This window comes from Dermacentor variabilis, chromosome 8, assembly GCF_050947875.1.
Source record: "Dermacentor variabilis isolate Ectoservices chromosome 8, ASM5094787v1, whole genome shotgun sequence".
NCBI lineage: Eukaryota > Metazoa > Arthropoda > Arachnida > Ixodida > Ixodidae > Dermacentor > Dermacentor variabilis.
The window spans coordinates 89,096,769-89,122,997 of NC_134575.1; the positions used below are offsets into that span (position 1 = coordinate 89,096,769).

Below are 26,229 nucleotides of genomic sequence, written 5' to 3' on the forward strand. Positions count from 1 at the left end.
CTGATTTTTCACCAGTGACGACGGTTCGGGCAGCGAGCCGTTTGGACAATTAATTAATGGGGCATTACATTGAAAGATGACTCATTAGCCTGAGTGGGGAAGGGTGCGCCAGGTGTATAAAAAATAAATAAATAAATAAATAAATAAAATGGCCGCGACGAAGAAGGTGGGAAAGGAAAATACAGTTAATCTCTGTCTCTTTTACTGGGCACTCATATTCTAGTATTAATACACCACCGGTGATCTGCTCTATACACTATAGATGGCGTGCCCAATTGAACGGCTACCTTCCGATGTTGACAACAATATCAGCAACAACCATGCCCCTTCGTCTGCTCTCCAGTCGAGACCTCTATAATTCCTGTCTCTCGGAGGGATGCTATAAAAAGAAACACTACATCAGTTTGAATATAGCATTCCTTCAAAACTCAATTTCCGTTAACTTCGTGGTTACAAGTGGATTACCAGAAGACCAAATAAAGTCCAAACTTCTATGTGCTTCTTTCTTTCTTTCTAATTTCGGAACTATACAACGCCGGTACGTCAGTGTGGCGTCACCAATTCCAAGCTATCTTCATCGTATTCGGGCCGTTGTGGCTCACTGAATGTTACTGAAAGTTGCCAACTCTCGAACTCCTTTACGAATATCAGCGTAGTCAATGTTTAGCTGTAGAAAAAATAAACGCGGCGCTAGAATATGCCGTGAAAATTCAACGAACTTACGTGAATTTTGACGGCGTCGAGGCGCCTCCGCTAGTGTTTGCGGCTTTTCTGTCTTATCGAGCTTTTTTCAGACACAACAGTGACTTGCTTTTGTATAGCAGAAGGGTAACTCATTATTACGGGTCAAATTAGTTTACTCTTTATGGTCTCTTTAACGTTAATTACGCCGATCACTTTTTGTTCTTTCTCTCGTTGCGCGGTCCTTAACTTCTCTGGCTTCTTTGCTATACCTTCCAAATTACAGCCCCACATACAAGTACAATTAAAGATACACCGATTCCGTATTATTTTTTTTTCAACAGCCTTTCACTATTTTAGAGTGCGTAGCATAAAGGCTTTCACCTGGTTTTCTTTCTCTAGACGCCTGGAGATTTCCTCCTCGCGATCCGGATGTTCTGCGGCTGCTTGGCCTAGAGATAAATGTGCTTGTGCCGAGCTTTCATACGCTGCAGCGACTCATCGTTTTTTTTTTCTTTCCTGCTTGCCAGGCTGTCGTAAATGACCCAATCTATCTCGGTCTGTACAGTCTGCCTAAATTGTTTTCAGAGGTCGTGCAGAATTCGTAGCTGACGTTGAAGAAAGCAAGTGAGTAAAACGATATTTCAGCGTAACGAAACACCCTAGAATTTTCAACGCAGCAGAGTTCGTGCGTGTGTATATACTTATATATGACGAAACCGAAACGGTTTATAACACGAAATCGGGAGCTGCAAATTACCGTTCAACGTGTTTGACCCCGAATTAGGTCGCCAGCGTATCGCGTGCTTTCTGGTTTCTGTCGGGCAACGTCGAAAAGGGACAAAGTGGGAAAATTAAAGAAAACGCACGCGCACGAGGTGAACTTACAGTTTTCTTTTTTTTTAAAAGAGAAATTAGGGGAGAGGCGACAGCGGGATGCCGAGCGGGCGTCTAATTTCAAGACCGATACACTCCGGGCCGTCACGCCGCCACCCCGCCCAACCTCTTCTGGCAGAAGAGCCTGCGAGAATGAGCTCGATATCCGTCGTCACGCTGCTAGCATTACGGTCTCTCTCTCTCTCTCTGTCTCTCTCTCTCTTCTTTTTTTTCTTTCTTTTTTTTTTCTTTAGCGGCGTCTTGGCCCACGCGCGCGCTACCCTCCGCCACCCGAATGCTGCGCTGCAGAGTTCATTTCGGCCGTTCTCAGTTTCACGGGCGTGTAATTGGCTGCGGGCGCCACCGTGGGGTGACGCTTCCTAGCGTGCAGGGGAGGGGGGGGGGTCGCCCTGTAACGAGAGCCGCCAATTACTCCAGAACAGCGGGGTGCCCCCACCAGCCGTACGTACCCCCAACAATCGCCCGGCACCCGCCCCCCTCCCCAACCTCGCCCTGTGCATACCCCTATGCCGGAGAAACCTGCCGCGTGGCGTCGTGACCTCCGCTGCCGCTCTAAAGCCACGAGCTAGTGTGCAGGCAGCGCCCCCGTGCGGACACGCGGTATAGGAATAAACTGGAGCAAGCGTAGCGATCGAACGGTGGCAGCGCGCACACGCCATTAGGCAGGAGAAATACACCCTGAAGCGGGGCCGTAGACTAGCTCCGTGCTAGAAAAACTTATGAGAGAAGTGTACGCGAAAGGGGGAGCGAACGATTATAAAGGCGCTTCTTTTCCCCATATCTGTTCGCCGTCCCCATCGACAATGTCTGCCAAGTAACGTTTGACGATTTGTACCCTGTCAGCACAGCCAACGTTGTCGCAATGCAATTCTTGCGAATTTGACGAAACCTCTGTTCGGCTGCACTTAATTCCCGGTATACCTTGTCCTGTAAGCGCATACGCTCGCATTAGCAAGGCCACTAGAGCACTTTTCCGCTTGTTGTATGCGACGCGGACTGCATAACCGCCTCTGACTGTGCCAGTGAACATTCCTACGTGGCTGTGCGCTCACTGACTCACTGTCACGTTTTTTTTCTTCTTTTACTCCTTTCCGCTTACCCAACTGTAAGTACGACCAACCGGGCTGCGTTTCGTCCATTCTTTCTCATTTTTGGATATATGTATTGAGAATTATTTTCAATCTCAAAATTTACTTCAATCTATTTGTCGTCGGCGTAATTGCGTGTTTTATATTTAATAAAGTTTGCTATGTAACTCCCGTAATTCGATCGCACTGTTCAACACTGTGAGTGATGATGTCGATGTCGACACATTAGCACTCGGTGGATTCGTTTTCCGAAAGTAATTACTCGTTCAACTTATGTGCACTTTCTCCTTCTTCTATTTGTCGTGCCTCTCGTTTTGTTTTCATCCGTGTACCCAAGTTAGAAGGGAAGCACGCTGTTTTCGGGGCGCAGTAATAAACAATTCAATTCGATACAACTATGTTTCTCTCTCACGTCGCCAGCTGCAGCGAGGCAGCGCTGTTAGGGGGTAGGGGGGGGGGGCGAGGATGAGGGCTGCATCTAGCAACGTTGTATGCTTTCCCAAACTCCCTTCGTTAGCAATCCTTTTCCGTCGGCTGCCGTGGCGGTGAAACGCAGCGCGCTGACGTTTGTCGCAAAGCTCGCGCAACAGGCGCGTTGCAAGAAGGTGAACTCGCTCGACGGGAAAGCAGCACGCGCGCGGGTGCCGTTCGCCGGTGACGGCTGTGTAAGCCCGCTGGCGTAGTACGCGCATGCGACACCCGTTCGGGACGGCCCGTTCTGCGTCGGCGTCGCGCGTCAGGCCACGCTTGCGAGCTCAAACCCCGGTTCGGGAACGCTGCCGAGAGAACGATTCGAGCGTGCGCAGCTTGGCATGCTGCAGCCCCGGGTCCAGCTATAGCCGGTCGCCGGCGGCGCGGCTGCGTGCGACCCGACGAACCGTCCACTCAACCGCGCAGGAAGCCGCGAACGATGCTTTGCGCACAATATGTTGTGCGTGCGTGCGGGTGTTTTTAATCGTGTGAGCAAACACTCAGAATGAAGCCAGGGAGAGCGTGGGCGAAAAACTAACTGTTCTTTTTTTTTTTCAATTCCAATGTGGAAATATTAACCAACAGGGAGATGAAAGTGAAAGGAGAAAAAGATCAGGAGCCGAAACAACATCAGTGCTATACCAGGGCCTCCGAGATTGCGCGGGATCTCGGAGGCCGTGGCTTGGCTTGTGAGCTTTGCGCCGGCTAACAGTCCCGGGGCTACATTTGGTATGCGGCATGCACGTATGCACGAAGCGAGCTTAAACACACGTCAATGACAGGTTTGCGCAGAAGCGAGTGCTCCTGAAACAAACAACTACAAGACAAAGGATGTTCGCACGAATCCCGACAGCAGTCGTCTGCCTGGTTTCACTCCTCTTTCTCGCTTTCTTTCCTTCTTGCTTACTGCCTTTCTTTCACGCGTGTCCATATGTAATATTGTTAACGATATAATGCAAACAAAATAGTTCACGCATTGTTCACGGCGGGCTCACTCACGCGTCAACCCGATCGTTTTGAAGGCGAGCCAGTCTTTTCGTCATAAGTCCATAGTTTTTGCTTCGCGTCCGTTGAACTGTGCACAGCAGCGGTGGAAAACAAGTGTGGTCGCCTATGTGCGAGCATTGCACGGTGAGCGGGCTCGTTTTCCTCGTGCATGACCGACTCGCTGCAACGAGCTCGCCACAGCGGGAAGGAACGAGGAAAGCGAAACTATAGCAAATCTTTTTTTTTTCTCTCTCTCGGCAATCCGCACTCTCGACGTGCGCGGGAATAACATTATTTTTTAAGGCAATGTCTTTGTTTCCGAGTTACCCACGTATTTTCGCATCGGATATGTTTCTAGCCCTTTTTAGTGAGCCGATCCCGAACACAGTGCCATGTAAAAATTTAGGCGGGTAAGTGCTGCTGGGTATGTCCCCCTGGGGCCACCTGTCGCCATGTGTGCATCATCATCATCATCATCATCATCATCATCATCATCATCATCATCATCATCATCATCATCATCATCATCATCATCATCAGCCTGGTTACGCCCACTGCAGGGCAAAGGCCTCTCCCATACTTCTCCAACAACCCCGGTCATGTACTAATTGTGGCCATGCCATGCCTGCAAACTTCATAATCTCATCCGCCCACCTAACTTTCTGCCGTCCCCTGCTACGCTTCCCTTCCCTTGGGATCCAGTCCGTAACCCTTAATGACCATCGGTTATCTTCCCTCCTCATTACATGTCCTGCCCATGCCAATTTCTTTTTCTTGATTTCAACTAAGATGTCATTAACTCGCGTTTGTTCCCTCACCCAATCTGCTCTTTTCTTATCCCTTAACGTTACACCTATCATTCTTCTTTCCATAGCTCGTTGCGTCGTCCTCAATTTGAGTAGAACCCTTTTCGTAAGCCTCCAGGTTTCTGCCCCGTAGGTGAGTACTGGTAAGACACAGCTATTATATACTTTTCTCTTGAGGGATAATGGCAACCTGCTGTTCATGATCTGAGAATGCCTACCAAACGCACTCCATCATATGATGCATCATATTTATATATGATGCATCATGATGATATGATGATATGATTCATCATATATATATATATCTTCGAACAGAAAACTTCTAGCACAGAAGTCCTATACTGTGACATTTACACCACCGACGCTTTTCCCCGACTACGGCGTTACTCATAATCAAATTGTGGTTTTCGCCATGCAAAACCCCAGAAATAGAAAGATTATTGAAAATTTCCATACTCGTCAAAATGCGAGCCGATACCGAGGATAGTACAGTATGGAAATGTGGCCCGATCCCGAAGTGTGTGTCGTCAAAATATTGAAGCAGTCCGCGCCGTTTTTTTTTTTTTTTATATATACTCCACTCACGCGGGGGGTGACGCGATAGCATGTTCACCGCATTCCCACCCTCCACTGGCTCGGGTAGATGTTGTCCTTGATCGATTCCAACTGAAAGGTCGAATCACATTCGAACCTTTCATTCTTTGATTATTCCTTCATTTTTTTTTCAAATCTTATTTCTTCACCACAAATGATTCTGTGTCTCTTTGAGCTTGGTTGTGCCCCAGGCGCTACGTCACGGTCGTTTAAAAGTTCAAATAGGCGGCCTTTTCTTTTTTGTACAATAAACGAAGCGTTCGTGAATGCTACAGCGCTGGGGCGCTATAACGTAAGGCTATTTCAAACTTTTGTATTCCATTTCTGCAATAAGCTCTCCATATGATTGGTAAAAAAATTTTCGGGCCACTCCGACTTTGCCTGTCTCTTACGCTACGTCACGAAAACGGTGAAAATGCCCCATCTGATATGATGTGTGCACTCTGATTATGCATGATTCGACCAAACGAAAGAAAAGCTATTATTTCTGATTCCACACCTTTATCCCCATAATACTCTGCCATTGATCAAACGTTTTTGAACTGTGAAAACTCACCGCGTCATAGTGACGTGTACGCGGTAAGACGCATTAATATGCCGAACAAAACATTTTTTTTTCTGAATAGCCGGAGGCTGCCCCGTTCTGAATGAAATAAAAGACGGCTGCCGTCGGATTGCTCTGACACTAGCTACTTGGAGCGGCTCGGGAGCGTTGATTTATTCGTGTATGTTAAACATTTTTACGTGGCAGTATAACGTTATCGAGCTTTTTCGGCACGTGTACGACATCACTTTGCCCACCATTCTTTGTTGAGGATCTGTTCCGGCGGCATTCTTAACGTTCCGTTCCACGCCGCCGCGACTTTCGACCAGCCACTGCAAGCTAAGTAAGGGGAAGTGGACCAATCGCAAACGCCGGCACCAACCTCCTAATCCGGTTATGTACTTTCACTGCGCTGGCTTGACCCTATCGAAGCCCTCTCCATTTGAGCGTGCTGCTCGCCTCTTGTCAGCCAAATCGATTAAAAAACCTGCTCAATGTAGGCAATGCCATTCGCTTTGAAAGCAAAAAAAAAAAAAAGAACAGTGATCCTCTACAAATGAGGAGCGCGTAGGCTTTTCAAACGACGCTGTGGGTTACCGCCCGATTCTTGCGTCGGTGATTACGTAAATTTGAGGTCAGGAGATTGAAATAAAAACATATTGGAATAGTTCTACGTTATAGGGCCCCTAATCCCCGACCGAAAGCACATCCCCATGTGCCGCACCCAAGCATGTGCTGTGATAACTCTTTCGGCGAACGAGCTACGGTGTTTCGACTGCTCTTGCATCTTGAGTAACGCTAGCGCATGTATATCTTGAGTTGTGTCACACAGATGGCGTGTGTAGTCATAAGAAAAGATACCCCGAATCCGCGCTGCACCTAACATGCGTTTCAGTTGGTCGCATTGAAGGATGACATTGTCGATTATTTAGTGCGCCCATATTTAGGCCTACGTTAGGAAAACGCAGGTACGTCGTTGAAATTAAGGAATCCCAGCTGCCCAGCCATGTCAGGAGTTTGTCGCACGTATATGTGAAGACGAAGAGTTGAACTTACGGATGCCTAAAACTGCAGCATGTGCTACTGAACACTATTCCCTCCGCCCGGTATGTATATGTATCGCTTTGCGCTGTGTCACTGCTGTCGGTACGCGAAGTTTCAGCGCTGGCTGCCCATTACTGAGAGGGGATTCCCCTCTCCCCCCGCCACTTTCGGATTAAAAAGAAAAAAAAAAACACGCCGGCGGTGGATTTACCTCGGCCAGCCGCCCGAACCGAACGAGGTGGCTTCCTTCACGAAACGTTTAGATAGATGCGTGGATAGCCAAGCGGGAGGTCGCGACCTCGGTCGCTCGCTGCCCCCTTCGGAGGGCGCCAAAAAGGGGCGGACCACTCCTAACTCGGACACTTAGCCGCGGGGCCAATTTGGGGGGAGCTGCGTGCAGGGGGGGGGGGGAGGGCACCTATACCCGCGCAGTTTCGGCGGCGGCGTTATAAAATTATCGACCCGCACCGGCCAACACGTCCAAGCGTGGCAGCTAATGGACGACTGCTCGCGCTTCCCACGGCTACGTAATACGAGCCAATCGCCGCGCTTCTTTCCTCCTGTCTGTCTTTTTTTTTGTATCTCTAATTTTCATTTATCTGTTATCTGCGCGCCTACGTGATGATGATTGCTTCTGTGCGCTCACTGTCCTGCGCTGAAGCTGCTGCCAAACGGCTAGCTCATCACTTTCACGCCTCGCTTTTTCGTGCGTGATCGAGCTTCTTAGTTTTTCGTTACGAGTTCGTATATATATATATATATATATATATATATATATATATATATATATATATATATATACGACGCAAGGGGGCTCCTGCGCGCCCCCTTGCGTCGCCTCTCCTTCGACGTTTGAGTCTTCGAACATTTTTGACCCCCTGGCGGCGGGATCAAATGGCTGAACCGGCTCGCCCTTTCCCGGTCGCCGTCCATCCTCTTTGACCCAGCCTGTGGGGATGTTTACGGGTGGCATGGTCGTGGATTGGGAGGGGGGGGGAGGAGGTAATTATGGCGAAACACGATACGGCGGAGGACCTCATCGACAGAGCGGCCATGCTTGTCGTGCCTTCGTTTTCCTTCCATTACTCAGGTGTAACTTCGCTACAAGCTGCCCGTTACGTCATCGTCGCTCTGTGCGGTTTGGAGGAAGCGTCGGTGTGGCCGCCCTTAAAGAGTTCGATAAAGGGAAACAGTAAGCCAGTTTAAAGACTCATAAAGTATTGATTAAGGAATGTATTTTGTCTTGTTCTCGTGTTTTTTGTGCTTTGCCTCAAGGTATACAGTACTGTATTTTTGTTCAACTAGTCCGGCCTGAGAGGCCGATAATCCAGTTGAAAAAATAGGATCAATGTTTCATTTTTTTTTAAATATTGCGCTAAAACTCAGGCAAGGACGTCAATGTGACGTCACGAAATTTCAACACATTTCTCCTCGTTGGGTTGTTGCGGGCTCACTAAACATGCTTGTAACTTGTGAAGTTCAGTCTCTGGCGCTTTTGGAACATAATGCAGTTCGTACTTACCGATGACCAAATAAATAAAACGCTTATTTTCAAGAAAAACAAAGAATTTAACTGTAGCCAGAGAAGGCTGTCCAAATCCGCGACGTCAAGCCAAGCTGGTGCGGCAACTTTCGTTCTTGAGCTTTTCCTGGCTTACCAAGCACTACCTCCGAGACCTGGCGGCAGGTGCTCGCCTCCACATCTCGGATGCCATGTACATAGCATAGAGTATCTCAAAATATTACCTGCAGGAAAATCTGGCACCACCGTCTATGGGAGTTGCCTAACGGGCATTGTGCCGTCATAGGAATGACGGTATATCGGTGTGCTATCGAGGCTTGTGTTGGCTCGTGTTGAGCGAGGCATGGCCTAAAACTTGGATGTGGCTGCACGGATAGTGCGTTTCTAAAATAAAATCTTAATAACGGGTTTTCATTCACCCGTACTGCATCTTTCAATGCAGTTTACTCACCTGCAGCGCATAATCAAGCGAGGAAAAGCAAGAACAGGCGACAAACTGTCGCAAAGCTGGACCTTGTCCTCTGCCCTCCAAGTTTAGCGGCCGCCTATACTTTTTTTTACGCTTCACATAATCGTACACGCAAGCGCGTGTCCTTCTAATTGAATAAAATAAGTTTTTATGTAGTACTATTATACTTAAAATACTTTTTACATACTGTTTCGATATAGACGAGCCGATGTGGCAGCCGGAATGGGTGCTATAGCAAGGCGCGCCTTCAAGGTGTCTGCGAGAACGATTCCAACCCGAAACCACCACATCCAGGCATTCTATAGCACCATTCCCACGCATATGTACAACAGAGTCGCAGTGCCAGTCATTCTCTCTGTAGGTGACATTCTGAGAACCTCTGTTACCAAGCCTCTTCGCACGCGGTAAATAGTGACTTTCCTGGTATCTCGTAGCAACCTAATTTACTAAACACAACTGAAATTACTTATGTCTTTAGTGTGCCTTTGAAAAAAATGTCCACGCGATCAAGTGCTTCCAAACTGAAATGACCATGGAGCACCCTTTGCTACTAGATGTTTCTAAACCTCGATTGTCACGGCGGGTAATATTGATGCTTCAGTGAATTAATAACTGCGAAATACAGCTAGTGGGAAGGGAAATATGTGCGCATAAATTGCATAAATAAGGTAGACGAAAGCACACTGTGCAAGGCATCATTGCATAGGCCATGTTCTCCACGTTACAACATATATGCGATGGAGAAATGAATGATTCAGTTGGACAAAAAGATTTTTACAGAAATCGTCCAAGATTATTGTGGAAACAACCAAATATATCTTACGCCGACCATCAGCAATGGACAGTATACAACAGCACTATACTTTTGAAGTACTATATGGATGACGTATAGATAACGGCTTTTGATGATTGCGCCATTATGTATGGTCGACACGTTTTGGCAGACAGCGCGACAGTGCGGGCGACGACGACGACGATGGAAATGGCGAGGCCGCGACTGCGGCACGACGACAACTTGCCGACAATTGCATGCCCGTGTGCCTGCGTTTTCTTCTCGGCTCGTCTATACTTTCGGAGGCCAGATACACCCCTCCGACCATTCGCTTTTGAGTCCCGCAAATCCCACACAGGGCGGGGATATCGGTCTAAGCGAAGCTGTGATGGCGAGCCGGCAAAATATAGAACCATCGGCGCATTTCGACAAGACACGAGCAGCGGATCTACTTCGGCGACGAAAGACATCCCGTGGCGGTGGAGAAGCGCGACACTGCATATATAGACCCGTTTTATGCTTACAGACAGGCTTCCCAGAAGACTTCCGGTTAAGCCCTCTGGAGCAACGCAAGTTACAATAGCCCATAAATTTACAGAACCCTCCAGCTGGCATCAGTTTTGCTGTAAAGTGGGAATGTTCGACAAGTGAATTTTATTGTTTAGTGCAACAAAAAGAAAAGCCCATACATGAGATCGACGCATGGCGAACTTTATACCTGAACACATGAAGAACATGCGCGTACAGTAAACTGTGCGACAAAATACTTCCGTTTTCTTGGCTAACTTGACTATCAGAAATGGATGACCGGAAGTTTTCTGGCGTCATAAATGCACTGCTGCCAGGGTGTGGACAAAAAGGGTCCGTAGCGATCAAACGCAGCGCCTGAACTTTGAGACGCCACAAAGCTCTCGCGCGACACAGCGTACGGCTCAGAGCTATATAGTCGGTGGCATCCTAAGAATTAAAATGGCATGTGTGTACGCTCCCCGACTCGAACACAATTTGCAAGATCACGAGAATACGTATTAACCCGCGGTAGGCACGCGTACAAGTGTGGTACGAACATTGAGTGCAATGTAACGTATCGCATACGCAGTACATCGTACTTGATATAAACAAAAGAAATGAGCAAACAAAACGGTAAATTGTGTCTGCTTGACACTGGCTTCAGTTGCCACTTCCACTTCAAAGACACTACGCTACAGCGCACGTGCGAAAACATTATCGTCAGCCTGGAATTCACGAACGACACCCGGGGCCCACATAAGTACACGGAATACTCAGGCAAACAGAATTGGGGCATCATTCTGGCTGCACGAAAACTTCGCCTCGAGAGCCGGTTAAGCACCGCGTATGGACCAGCGTTGAAGAGTCAGCAACGTTCGCTTATTTGCGATTTATAATCGTACCAGACGGGAAACGGTTTCGAGTGTTTAAAACAATTACTTTTTTTTTTCATGCAGATCAGCATTTGCGTCACTGGTTCCAGGACGGAACCCGAACGCTCAGGGTCGGTTTTATGGGTGATCCTGACATCTCTTTTCAGCCGAAGGTAACGTATTAGCTCGAAACAACCAGCTTTCTTTTTCCAATTAGCATTTTACATTGCAAAGTCGTTAAGAGCAAAGTGGTTAAGTTGTGAGCCAACTCCATCTGAATCGACTCTCTTACAGAGGTGAATTAAAAGCGAGTGCCCTACGGCTTTGTGGGTGGAGCTCGTTCGCAATTCTCAAGATGTAGATCACCGGCTGTGCACATTTGTCGTTCGGCGGCCAACGGTCCCTGCAACTCGATCTGTTATACGCGAGGGCTTGCGCCTTTTGCATGGGCTGAGAAAGTGCTGCCGCGGACCAACAGCACGGGGGAAAAAGACAAAGAAAGCTATTGGCTTTAAGTATGGCGGCGTGTTCTCACAGTTGCCACGTACTGTATGCTTCGTGGGGACCTCTGTCCACCACTACAAGGACATCGCAATTTCTTGCTCCGCGTGGCAACTTTCCCAATTTCTTTCTAGCGTTCGATATTTCGGCCCCTTACGAGAAGCCTTCTTTTTTTCTTCTCTATATATACTTGCAGTTCGCCTTGTATAGCTTGCTTGTAGAAGCGAGCGCGTCGTTAAACCCATTTACTTCGTGGAATATGGTGGGGTCATACGACGGTGCCAGAGGGGTTTCGGCAGGCCTGTTTAAGCTCTTTTATGCGCCTACACATGGTATAAACTCAGTGCAGTCCACAGAACGAAATATTTATGTTTCGGTAGATGGAAAGCAGCATGGCCAACACGCAGCTCACAATATTACGCCACACCTTATCCGCGTAATTACGACACAGTCAGAATTATTGGCTGCGATAACATTGTCATTGATAGTAGTTGTCAGGCAACAATATAGCCTTGCACCATATAATGTCGACTTGAAAGCATTCTGGCCTATCAATTTTGCTGCCTGTGCTGTGCTCAGAAATTGCGCCCAGGAGAGTGAACAAATCGCGAGCAGCGTTTGTTCGCGTACACCGTAAAATAATTCACCCCTTAAAAGTGAATAAGGGTGTAAATCAATCTATAACTCACACCCTTGCAGCATTTTAGGTGTAGATTATTTTACTGCGTAGAAGAAGGATAAAACATTCATTAAACTAAATGAAGACACACGAATGACGATAGGTTTTGCCCCTCCTTGGTTCCGTGTCGCGCCAGTGAGTCCCTTAGTCCAAGACTCCTACGGCTGTCGCCACCCTACTTTTTTATTCGCCTTCTTTTTTTTTTTCCAAGGGGCGGGACACAGCACGTCAAATGCGGCAGCGTCCAGATGCACGATAGCAAACAGTCTGCAGTCACACTTTCGTTTGTCCCCAAAGACCCTGCGCTATAGCTAAGGTGAAACTTAATGTGAAGCTTTGCGAATTCCGCCCCTGGTAAGCAACAAGCCTATAGGTGTGGTCCGGTGCTCTATAACATGCCAGAATAATGATTGAATACGGATATGTCGAAAGGTGGGAGCTGCGTAGGACGTTGACGGCCGGTTGTGCAAAGGAACGCGAACGGGCGCTCGAAATTTTTCGTTTACGCGAAGGCCCCGGGGGACTCCTGACCCCCATATGAAGAAAAAAAAAAAAAAGCCTTCTGAATGTTTTTTGTGAAAGCGGTAACAAGTAAGACGGTTGCCCAATGACAAGCAGCACCTACGAGCAGCAAGGTTTTTCTATACTATGTTCGCCTTCGGTGCGGTTTGAAGCCCCGTTCGTTCGCTTCGTGGAGCGGCACTGCGCTCGCTTTCAGCCCCACTATCGCACGAAAATTACGACCGCGTAGCTTCTCCGCTGTCGGTTTAGCTCGCGGAGTTGTTCCCAAATTAGAGACAACTGCGCGCCCCACGCATCGCGCAAGCACCTCGTTGAGCTCGGGGATCTCTCTCCCTTCTTGTGGGCGGCAGGCAAAAGAAAAAGAGAGAGGGTCGTCCGTTTGAAGCGCGCGCGACCGACGCGTTTGAATGCGAGGAGGCGGTGGCTGCAAAGCAAAGGGGCGGGGCCCGACAGCGCCGGCGCGAGCGCGAGTCGAACGCGAGACGCTCGGTTTCCGAAAAAAAAAAAAAAAGAGCTGTTCGGAGGAACGACAATGCACCGGGGGAGGCTTCGGAGTGTAAACTACGGGCTCTGAGGCGTTGCTGTATATAGTTGCTGCTGTGCTGTTGCAGGCGCTGCAGCAACAGCGCAGATTCGGAGCACTTTCGGTATGTGGAGCAACAGTTTCTGCTCCTTTCTGGAGCAAGATTGTTCCAATGGCAGATTGAGAGCACTCGCGCAGGGCGAAGTCACTCCGCGCAGAGCCAACCGCAAACTGATCTTCGAAAATCGGCGGAGCGAAGCGCAAATCTTGGCTGATGTATATTTATTTTCCGTTTCTTCGCAACATGCTTCTCAGCCTGTGCTTACGCAAATATCTACGGCGTGCGATGGACTCCGCTATATCGCGTCGTGCGTTTTTTTCTCACTCTGATTGAGGGCGGCAGCTCTGAATGCGACAGTTGAAGTTCGCATAGCGTTGGGATGCACCTGACCGCGACGCTGACGTGACCGCTTTCGAGCAAGCTTTCCAAACCATGTTTCGCCTTCGTGCCAAGAAGACCAACAGTAGTCGACTACGTCGAGCACGTCATTCGCTGCTACTTGCCGAGCGGATGCGCGCGATTTGTAAGGATATATATATAGTGGCTTGAGGAGAGCGGACTGTAAGTAATAGCACATCATCCTAGGAGGATATCATGCAAGTTACACACCATGATGTCGGGACAGTACTATGCATGCGATAACCAAACATTACTCACCGCGACCGGTGTTAACTGGACCCGCTCACCATTAACGGTATTATAAGGCTAAGTGCTGGCCCATCTGCAGGAGGGTCGTGGAAACAAACATTGTTGCGATACAGTCTAGTAGGTTAAAAATACTACAACCATATCCTAGTTACAGAGGCTGAAGCGTAATCATGACGATAAGTGACTGGGAAGAAGTCTGCCGCATCTCTCCGCGCGCCTCTATACTGCAATGTCGTGTGTGCTGCGTGAGAGCCCTGCTTTCTGCTATAGAGAGAGAGGGAGGATTCGCTTCGTACCGATGTTCGAGTTCGACAGTGCCCTGTAGCTTTTTAGAATTCGGGCACTCGACACTGTGCACAACGGTGTCGTCACCATATGTGTCGCATTAGCTTTGTCTCCCGTTCACCTCTGGGAGTACTTCTTTTGCCCCGTCCCCTTGTGCATTTCATAAGGCTTATTTACGTATACTTCGTGGCTAGAATTGGCCATCTACGCGATATCTTCGAGAGTGTTTCATTTTCTCCACAGCCGCCGACAACCGTATATACGAAGCCTCAACGCAGAAGTCAGCAGTTTGTAAAAAGATTTTGATGCGAAAGCGTCGAATGGCCCATGGAGCGAAAACGCTGGCGGTATCTGTACGTATACCAGCCAAAAAAATGGCATCTAATTTCTCATTGGCTGCGACGCCACGTCACGAGCAGCGCCTCGCGCGCTCGTGATACTTGCTCGCGCCTGCTGTGTCGGGCAGCACAAACCGCTATGGAGTCTGAATGCTCTATATATGTATACGTCGTCGGCGACTGCAACCTCGGCAGTAGCGAAACGTGGCCGTCCACGCCAGTACACCGCAGACGAAGTAGGGGAGCGCAGGAACGCAGCAAAACGAGCGAGGAGAAAGGAAGCGGAATCCACCATCGTCGTCAGCTCTTCCAACAGACGGCGGGCGGAACAAGCATTAAGGCAAACATTAGTCGCAGCGCAAAACTCGGAAGGACCGCTCAGCGGCGTCAAATTTGACATTAATGCTTTAGCATTCACAATTGACTCATATATGAAGTGCTTAGGTGTCCCCTGGAATTTTTAAAGCGAAGCTATGTATGGCTAGAGTTGTGTGCGCTTTTGTTCTTCGTGTGCAAAAACCATGGGCCGATCCCGGAGATAGTGCAATACCGGGCTGACCCTCGGCGGAGGTGAAGCAGGCTTCAGGTACTCCGCCAACTTGTAAAAATAACTTTAAGGTTATGGGGCCCAATAGAACCCGTAACAGATATTAAGCTAAGAACCATAATATAAGCTTTGACCTGCGTCAGCCATGTACGTCTGCGTTTGCACCGCCCTCTTTCAATAGATTAGGCGCCAAAAGTGACAGCACACAAGAAGAAATACAGACAGGACAAGGTCTTGCACACAAGAAGAAATACAGACAGGACAAGGCCTTGTCCTGTCTGTATTTCTTCTTGTGTGCTTTCACTTTTGGCGCCTAGTCTATTGAAAGCTATGCGCCAACTAGTCCCACAACGTGTTTTCCTGCCCCGCCCTCTCTTTGTCGGCGTTCCAAGCACTTGCGTATCTACTTTCCTTTCCTTCCGCTCTCTCGTGGGGGCGGTCCCGTCGAAAGGTCATGCGTATAGTGTACTAGAATAATGTTATTCTAGTACGCTATAGTCACGCGTGTCTAGTTTCCTCCGGCTCCTCGAGGCGGTGGTCCAGTCGTCCACGCGAATGTACATAAGCATCACTGTAAATGAGTCCGTACCTATGTTCAAAATTCCCCTCCCTCTACCTCACCTTTCTGTTCCCTCTCTCCCGTCCCCCAGAGTAGGGTAGCCAACCGGACGCATTTCTGGTTAACATCCCTGCCTTCTCTCTTTATTTCCTCCTCTTCCTCCTGTGTTAGCTGTTAATCGCGTTAATTAGGCAAATTAATCGCGTTAATCAGCTTCGCTGGTCATCCGCCTTCACCGAGTGGAATGGCTCATGACTTATTTATTTATTTTCTGGGTACGTTCTGTTTGTTCGTTTGCTTGTGCCCTGCCATTTAAGAATTACTTCTTCCATTGTTTGTCAGTGCTTGTATTGCCGCTTGTCTCTACGTCTCTGTAGTGCCGTGTGCGCTACACGATGCACGACGGAGAGGTCGTTGCTGGCGGGCGGAGATGCAAACGAAACAACACGCAAGGCATGCTTGGCAGCTATGTACCCGGTTGCACGGTGCGCGCGAGCGCATCCTTGCTCTGGCGGCAGGACTTGTGTGTCAATCTATAGGATTTGGAGGCCTCGCTCTACGCGGTATAGTCGGTCGATCACTTGCTCGCGGAATTCGACATCTTGTCGAACTCCAATGCGCCGCACAGTTGTAGTTATGCTCCGGTTTTGAGAAATGCGGATTCAAACAAGACGTTCTAGCTTATTCTGTTCCAGCTTTCTGAATAAGGGCTTTGGGCTAGTATTCACAAGAATGCTCTTACGCTAGCACTGTTCACAACAGCAAATGCCCCTGCAATACCTGGGGCCGAATTCACAAAGGTTCTTGTTTGCAATATACTTTCTTCTGATTCGTCCGGGCCTTCGCTAATAGTATCCTCGGCCTCACTGTTGGGCGGTTCTTCTTCCTTACGAACTTCACTGTCGTGTAAGCTGATCTAGATCAACTTTTTGTTAATAAGGGTCCCGATGCTGTACATAATATTAGCGAAGATGACCGGCCAATGGCAAAGAGTCCTAAGGAACGAAACGGTTCTTGAATTGGGTCCCCGAATCTATATAGCTACAAAAGAGGGAGCCACGATCTGCTTATGAGGCGCAGAACTGGCCCGCCCTGCCCTGGCCAGTTGGTCACGTGGTGATCCACGCTGTGAGCTGTGTAGATAGATGCAAGAGGCGAATAGAACAGTGCTGACGCACTCACCGGTACCAGTCGAATCCGCGGTGGTAGTGCTTGTCGAAGAAGTGCGGCTCGGGTCCAGCGGCCCTCACCTGCGGGTGCAGTCTCAGGTACTCCAACACTGCCCTGGTGCCGCCCTTCTTCACTCCGATGATGATGGCCTGCGGAAGGCGCCGTTCGGGACGCTCGGCCACATCCGCGTCAGACGCTGCAGCGGCCCGAACACCGAGATGTGCGCGAGGCTTGGACCTGGTGACGTTCCCTACACGCCTGGATTCGAGGTTGTTCACACCGTTCGCAGAATCCGTGGTCACCGAGTGCGCGTAATCACTGATCACTTCACCGTCGGCGAACTTTGATGCCTGTTCATCGGAAGTATTCTTCTCGCCATCGAGTACTTCGTTAAAGGCGTCGATATCTTCAGCTGCGCCGAACGCCTGGCTTGTCCACTCCGGACGAATCTTCGGCTTACTATTCTGAGTTACCCCAGTGTCCCGCCTTCTACTGCCATTAATGGCTTCCGGTACGCGGGATATCTTCGCTATCTTCGGGGACGGCGTCGTCTTCAGAGCCAGGGTAAGTCGGCCAGGAGGGCTCGAAGCACTTCGACGCAGTGGTCGAACCCTTTCGGCACTGCCGCTGCCTTGCCGTATACCGAAGCTCGTTTCCAGATCGACGTGTCCGCCCGGAAGCGCGACGTCAACGTCACGACGTTCCTTGCCGCGTCCCTTCCGGATGCTTCCGGACGTGGACCTGGCTCCGACGACGTCATCTTCTGCCAAAGCACCTGTGGCGATCGGTTCGCTCGCCGCGCGGTTTCGCTCGTTGAGGACGACTTGGCGGGGCAGGGATTGTCCGTAATGGGGTCCCGACGCTAGCGTCATGTCTGGCGCGAAGAAGGCGTACCCGATAAGGATGCAGAGAGCGGCCGTGTAGACCACCAGGCGCCGCACGGATGTCCTGTAGGGGGGACTCATCGCGGCTGTCCCATTGGCTCATCGCAGCCCGGCCAACTGCACTGACGTCACCGACGCGTGCCGGAGTGGACGCGGGCATATTCCGCCTGTGGGTGCGCAGGAACCGCTGCACCTGTAAGCGAAAGAGAGAAAAGAAAGCACCTAAATTAAAAGGCAGTCGGTTTTGGAGGTGTAATTAATTCAACGAAAGAAATACTTGAATGTTTCAACGTCAGATGGGGCATCGTGAGCTCACTGAGGAGAGCGAACGATGTCAGTTTCTCGTATTCCGTGCTTATCTTGTGAGTGTGTCGTCTTCGCTATGGTTCGATTCTCTGAACTAAAAGTGCCGTTGTGACTGCTCGTCCAGTACATTCGTCCAGAACGGATAATATAATTGTATGTGTGGTTAAGTGACACATTGAGCTATCACTATAGAGCGCATCGTAAGGACACATATCTCAAATCGATGATTACAAAGGTATATATATGTTACAGACAGTCTTGGCAAAGCAAGATGAAAGAGATAAAACAACTTTAGTGTGCCAAAAGCCGAGTCAACTACTTCGTGAGCATTGACAATCACGAGCATGACACGAAACATTTACCATCGGGCAGTTGAGAAAGGAGATGACATCGCATTCCAATGGTTGCCAAGTCATTGTGATATCCTTGAACACGAGCAAGCAGACACAGCGATCGATCTTCACATGACAGGGGCGATTGCGTCGCTATCCCGCTCCCAAGTAGAGACGCAGCGGGAAAGCTCTGTACGCTTGCTCGCGAGCTTACATTGGTTCAATGAAATTCAGCAGACTCTAAAAACCAGCGCCTTTGTTGCCTGGCTCCTCATCTGAAGCTCTGCCTTCCACTAACGCGTATTCCTACCTAATCGGAATGGCCGCAAGTCCAGATGGTGAAGTTTGTAGGTGCAAAGAGATGATAGCGCACCTTCTGTGTCCCTGTCGTCGTTTCGATGCTCAAAGTCCTCAGCACCACGTTCGACAAAAGTGACAACCGTCCCCTTACGGGAACCAGAATTCTTGTACCCTGGTCCCAGCCGACGTCGGCCCGAAGTGCTTTAAACGCCCTAGTGTGCTTAAAGAAACGGGACTCAATGAAAAATTATAATATGTGCGATCTGAGGCGTTTCTTATTGTTTAATTCTTCTCTCGTTTTCTTATCTTTCCTGCCCTTAACCCCTCCCCCAGTGCAGAGAAGCCAACCGGACGCTTCATCTGGTTAACCTCTCTGCCTATAACTCTTGTTTTCCTTCCTCCTCCCTCCTTCGGTTACCTTTCCCCTTGAAAGGAAAAGCTGCGACTCATCTGTAGTTAGAGGTCAACTTCTTTATTCTTTGCCAAACCATAGCTCATACCTGCAGATCTTCTGCTGACAGTGGGAGTCCAGCGTCATGGAACCGCGCTGTGGCACACGAAATTTCACCTGACGAACAGAACCAGTCGAAGAACGCTCCAGGCCCGACACAAAGGCTAGATTCTGTTTACCAGGCCTCAGTGAACGCAAGCTCTCCGGAAGACGTATTAAGATCCCTTTGTCCTCAGAGATTCGCAAGCTAGGAGGTGTAGTTCGATGGTGCACGCGATCACGGAGTCCACGGTCACAAGCGACAGAGGGGTCACGGCGATGATGCATACGGGGTAAGCATTTTTAAGTTTTACGGAATTTTTAAAACTCGTCTGTGGAAGATAGCGTAATTGTTGTCCGTGAGCTGGATTATTCGAAGACGCGGGCATCAATAGCACGAAAAATTTAAACACATATAGTATATAAACACATATAGTTAACGGCAAATACGCTAATTAACTTCTTAATTAATTACTTTATGGCACATATTGCAATTTACGAATTGTAGCCGGTGAGCTTGCAAGACGTATACACTAGGAATGAATTTCCACGATGAAATCAGTTTCGAGGTATTATTTGTCAAAGCGTGGGACAAAATACATGGACGTTCCAGTTACTTTTGTGCTTCAATGCATAAAAGAGCGTTTTGTTAAATAAGTAAGTGGAACAAGGGTGCATTTTTTACGGCAAGTTTGACGGCGGATATCTCCAAACTGGTGTCATTTTGGGCATTCATTTCCAAGCGGATACGCCTCGCAAACTCACCGGCTACAATTTGTTAATTGCAGTATGTGCCGTAATGCAATTCATTAAGAATTCAAGTATTCAATTTTTGTTACTTTGGCGAATGTGTGCGTCGATTTCTTGTGCCAGTAGTGTCCGCCTCTCTGAATATAATCTAGCTCAAGGACGAGAGTTATGCTAGCTGCAACAGGCAATCTTTAAAAATTACCGGAAAACTAGCTTAAACTGGATTAACCGTATATATAGTTGGAGCCTGTGCGAGCTGGAATTTCTGCAGCCCGAACACAACGCAGGGAGTAAGTTTTATGCCTTGAAGCTACGTCGGGAGTGTAGGGGAGGAGGTGCCGGAAGTCTTGCTTTATAGGCGCGTCTTTAGCGTGCTCCTGTGCCGTTGTTTGCGGAGTGCACTCCAATATATACGCAGCTAAGTCATCTCCAGCATAAAGCCGAGGTACTTAACTCGCTCGTTTCCGCTGCGGGCGAATGCGGAAACATTTTCGCTGCAAGAGCCGGTAGCCTTGGGCTGACTCGTTCTTATGCGAATTCGCGATATTATCGTGAGAACGTCATCCTGAAATATCCATTTTGGAAAACGAAAATTTCCCTTTTTGTATTCTTCATGCTAAATAAACTCCCCGTCATTTCCTGCATTATGAGTTTCGTTGCTGAGCTATGAACATTTTGCCCTTATTTGGAATCTACAGGCTTCCGTAAATCTCCTCTTGAAACTACTGGAGTATCCATTTTGTCACGGTGTGTATCTTTTTATACGCCGTGATGTTGTTTCAGTGCGTCGATTCAGTGCCTATTTCCGCGTATGTATCGCGAAAAATAGGTGTGATTTGTAATAGCTCATCCTTTAAATCCACGAATGCAACGATATGAAAGAGGTATGCATGAGAGAGGTTGCCCCAATGGTTAGGCTGTCGATTAGGAGCAGGGAAGTGGCGTTTAGAATTTTGTAGCGTGCGCACGTTGAAGGCTTTAATTAGAATGCGTACGCTACAAGCGAGCTTGTGTGCGGTCGCTCTTTCATGGGGTAGTTTTCCCAGAAGCTCCAGAAAGTTATAGTAGCGCTGTCAAGATATAATGCCCGAACCACAACTAAAGTCACCTGAAGTGGCATACAGATAACGCAGCGCTTGCTCGTCTGAAAGTGAATGCAATATAATTGTAGTTGTTGCCCGTTATGCACTACGTGTTTTATCAATGGTATTGACTACGCGAGTCAAATTTAACAACTGTTTTGCGACTGTTGTGGACGGTGCACGGGGCACGCTTTCGTGAGCGTGGTGTATACAGTGAATTGAACTGTTATTGGATTTTAATCGTTCATTTAGTAGCATACCTTTTTGTTTTTCTAAATACACGTTGAATCCGTTGTGTGTAAAAAAAAAAAAATCGTGTATAAGACCCCATCCCCGATGTCTGTCCGTGCTAGCGAAACTTCCCTAGCTTACGAGAACGCGGCGCATCGAAACACAACACATTGTATATACAACGTGCGCCGTCTTTTTTATTCACAGATTTGTACAGTATACGGCTGTGCCACAGCTGAGGCGCACCGAATTGTACACCCCAACCGACACGTAAATGGTGGTCCTTGCAGTGCAAGCGCAAGTTTTATTCGGCACTAAAACGGGTCGAAATAACCGCACAAAACGACGTGCCCGCACTCTTAGGCAATGTTTACACCCTTTGGGGTGTATGTCTGCCACGCAACGATAATCGCCATCTGCCTAGCTTGCGTTTCCTTCATTGAAAACGCCGCGCCCGCTACTTTCCTGTCGGTAAAGCTTTGTCATGCTGATAACGCGCATGCCATTCGTTACTGGGAAGTACCGCGCTCGCGGCGTTAAAGAAAGTAAATGTGGACAAGACAGGTGGCCTTTATCGTTGCGAGGTAAGATGCAACCCAAAAGGTGCAATCTTGTTTTAGAGTGATATTGGTTTAGCGCGTCGGAATATCAGGCGACGGCGTTGTCCGTTACAGAAAAACCACCCCGAACCACGCATCCCCATCCACGCAGGCCCTTCGCATGGCGCAGAGGCGTTGCTGAATTAATTAAATTCCTCAAAGTGAAATTTGGCGGAAAATTCATAGAGTGCGAGTTGCACACATCCTGCAGACACGATAGCGTCGGACTGTAATTTGAATGTACGAGAAAACATGATTCTGTTGCGTGGAAACCCATGACACAAACCCCTATATTCCAGCGGCCGTTTGAGGTCTGTCTTATTGGGAGCCTCGTGCTTCGCCTCTGTGCACAGCGTTCGCCCCCAGCGTTTCCCGGTAATCATTACGGTTAGATAACCTGCAGTTGCCGGGTAGCGTGAGGAGCAGTCAGGGATCTTTGAATGCTATAGTATCGCGTTTCCCTCTTAAATTTTTTTTATACCTTCATCGTCATTGCTTCTATATATGAGACGTGGCTAACGTGTCAAGCGTCTCAAAGCGCTATAGCTTGCACGAGAGATTTTCGTGAGGCGATCACCATACGCGACTGCATCTCCCTCCTTTTACGTCGTTATCAAAATTCATCAAACTATATAGACGGAGCTTTATAGATTTATAGAGTATTTATAGATGCAATATTTAGTACCCCGGAAACACCGCTTGTTCTTGCTGTTTTATGCGACACGCAATTCAGCGCACCGAGAGCAGTGTATAGATAGTGAAGGGGAGTGATGAATATTTGAAATTTCGGTTACGAATCGAATAGTCTTTTCTTTATTCCATTCGCGCTTGAATCGAGAATCTGCTATTTATCACGTTTTCATCCTTCGTTCTTTTTTCGGCAATGTGGCGCCGCTGTAGCATTAATTTTACCCCTGTCCTGTTCTGACCGCCTTTATATATATACTCGTATATATATATCCCCAGTGGTTAATGGCGTTGCGATGATGAGGTCGCGGGTTCAGTCCCGGCCGCGGAATCCCGACGAGGTCAGAATGCAAAAAAACGTTCGCGCATGGCGTGCATTTGGTGAACGTTAATCGAAGAAGGCCAGGTGGGCATGATTGACACGGATTTGCCCATTATGGCGTATCTCATAATCAGACCGCATTTTTGGCTCGTACATTTTTAACCAAATGCATAAAATTAAGGAAATAAGCCTTATTTTTTCCCTGTCGAAAATAATAGAAAGAGATGTCAACTTATAACGGTGGCGGCTACTCCTTTCATTTTTTTTTACCAAGTGAACTCAACACAACTTTAATATTTCGCTTTGTTTAGATATGAGTAAATATTCAATATTCTAATGAATAATTGGATGTTGTTTTTTCTTTTATTTTTTTCTGGAATACTTGCATCCGATCGGATTTAGAAATGTTGCTTCGCTCGAGCACACCTAATAAATAGTCGAATAAGCTGGGATGTGCGCCAATTCATCTGTGTAGGAGATTAGTGCGGTACGGAACCAATCCTTAACGTAGTTACCGAGACGATATCATCGGTACCAGTCTAACGTTGCCACTTTATTTACTCAATGCCTTAGGTATTGGATAGTTACGCCTGCATTTCTTCGTTCATGTAACTATGTGTATGTGTATACCGTCGCGTAATTCTTTTCTACATGCTGATTTTCACTGCTCATGTAAGGAACTAGAAACTAAAGAAAGCGGCACAGGAAATCAAACCAAGTAGAAGAAAAAATCAAAAGGAAATGCGCGATTTATCGGCAAGAAGCTTGTTCACGAAGGTCAGTGTGAAAATGCTGGAACTATTTGTACGGTTTATTGACACGAACATTCTTAAGCAGAGTTTTGTTTATCTCCCGACATCTTTCGCCCTAGTTTAACCGTGTGCAAGTGATATCGTCCATATACGTACCGTTACATTCGTTCAACAGCAAGCGAACACTTCTGCGTCCAACTCAAACGTTGAAAACCATTCTCTTGCGTCTTTCGATACGCTCAACTTCCTACAAATTCAGTGGCATAGCCAGGGGTTGGCACACCTGGCACGTGCCATACCCCCCCCCCCCCCCCCGAAATTTCTGTTTTTTAATATGCAGCCTGCTTTGCCCCCCCTCCTCCTCCCCCTCCCCCGAAAAAAAACTTCTGGCTACGCCATGGGCCAAATAGGATTACCGTTCCAGATTCTTCACATAAACTTACCTGCGAAGCGTTGGCGATAGAAGAACATGTCTGCCGAATTGGCCCGGTCGATTGGAAATCCACTCTGATGACAAAAGAATCACCACTGGCTGTCGTGCCGATCTTGAGTTTGACTTTAATCCTCGAAGATTTATCGCGGTCCACGACGAGCACTTCCGACGACCCTGGACTACGTCGCACAGTCTACGCTTCTCGGCGAAAGAACAAGTACACACCACGGAAATGCAGACATCATGTCACCAATCCAAAAAGCCGAGGTCGTGCCAGGTTGGCTCCAGGACTGGCTATGACCGGACGCTGGCGTGCGGGGTCTTTTATTTACAGCCCGCTGAGAATGGCTCCTCTATAAAGTCTGCCAAGTTCAAATTCAAGCTGTCCGTCATCCGGAACGAAGCCAGCTGGGCCGACACTCTTGGATGTCTGGTTTGTCTCGAACCGTTGGCTTCTAGAAGCGATGTACGTGTTGGACCCTGGCAGTATAATGGTACGACGACGTTGAAGGAGTTCCTTTGAGTTGGTCGTTAACGTACGCAGCGCCCAAGCAGGAGTCCTTGCGTAGCACACACGCGCGGTCAGTTAAAGTTCACGTGGATGATGTTTAAGTAAAAGGGGGGCGTGCAGTTGAGGATCTGAAGTTCCGTACGGTCAGCAAAAAAGCGCGACGATCTTCGTAGGCATAATTTGTATTTGGATTTAGGTAACACTGTAGCAGCGTTACACTTTCCAACTCCACAGAATTGTTGCAGAACACGCACAATTGGCCATTTCAACGCAGTTTAACTGTATCTCCCATCGCCAACAGGGACAGCCGAAGTACGTCCTGTCGATGGTCGAACACATCTGCTACCTTCGGATATCGACGCCTTCTTGACTTGATTTAAGCCAGGTTTTGTTGTCAGCGTCATCTGCGTTCTTCTGTAGAACTCGCAGACGTGAAAAACTGGGGAACGACCGACACTGTCACTCGCAGTCTTTGTTTGTCCTGAAGCTTCTCGGTCATCAAGCGGCCGCCAGCTTGTCCGTTGGTCGTTCCGCTAGGAATGACCTCTCTGTCCTGTGACCCTAGCGAGAGAGGTGCCGTATCATCGTTCGAGACACGTGACCGTGACCGCGAAAGTTTGCGGCGATCCTGCGCGCCGTCTGCTCCGGAGGCCCGCGAAAACCGTCTGCTACCGGTTGCGGGTCCGGTCCGCTTTCGAACGTCGCGCGTGGGACGTCCGCGTGCGGTGCGAGGCGAGAGGGGGCGGAGCCACTCGCACCGCGCGTGGCGCCATCTGGTACTTTTGAACAAAGTTAGTCTCTGGTTAAGTCCTGCGGCTCGCAAGCTGCTGCGCGACGCAAAGTAGTTGCGACACAATTCAAAAATTAAAGCGAGGAATCTCTGCCCGTACAGTGTGCTTCTGCTTCCGCGCTTGCTGTTGTTAGCGGCGCAAGGTCGGCGCTTGTTACTACTTGGCGTTATTTCCTATTACCGCAGCTCCCATTAACTCGCTGCTGGTTAAGGGAGATTCAGAAGGCATCATGTCGGATTTTCTTCTCTCCTTTCTTTTTCTCTTTTTAAAAAATAATAGCACTTTAAAGCTTCTACACTAATATATGAGGCACAAGTGGAAGTACGTCGGTCTCCTTAAAAATAATTGTTGATCTGAACTTGCGATTGCAACAGCAAAAGCTTTAAACATGGCAAACTTGTGTGTCGTGTTCATGCACTGCTCAGGAAAGAACAGAGGTATGTGGTTGCGATTCTGTAGAACCGTGCTACCTAAGTGGCGCTTATTATCATTATTTTATAATTGGTGCAAATGGCGCCGTACATGGCCGAATTGCACCGGCAAAAGACATGTAGTACGTTTACAAGCGCAGAAGCGACAATTTCCATGGTAGAGTCAACTGCTTAGGAGTCAATACCGTTCGTTGTGTACAAATAAATTTCCGAATTCGAAAGGCGTGCATTTTAGGAA

The 26,229-nt window shown here is 48.3% G+C and overlaps 1 protein-coding gene and 1 pseudogene across 1 annotated transcript in view; both read right to left on the reverse strand.

Annotated features, from left to right (window-relative positions):
* LOC142590394 (uncharacterized) overlaps positions 1 to 25,444 on the reverse strand; it is a 115,665-nt gene extending 90,221 nt beyond the window's left edge. Inside the window, exons 1-2 of the mRNA XM_075702478.1 lie at positions 24,269 to 25,444; positions 17,103 to 18,167 (exon numbers count right to left, since the gene is read on the reverse strand). Of these exons, the coding sequence (XP_075558593.1) occupies positions 17,103 to 18,055 (953 nt within the window). The 5' untranslated portion in view covers positions 18,056 to 18,167; positions 24,269 to 25,444. The remainder of the gene's footprint in view (positions 1 to 17,102; positions 18,168 to 24,268) is intronic.
* On the reverse strand, positions 15,331 to 15,508 carry LOC142591773 (U2 spliceosomal RNA; annotated as a pseudogene).
* Positions 25,445 to 26,229: the final 785 nt, after the last annotated feature.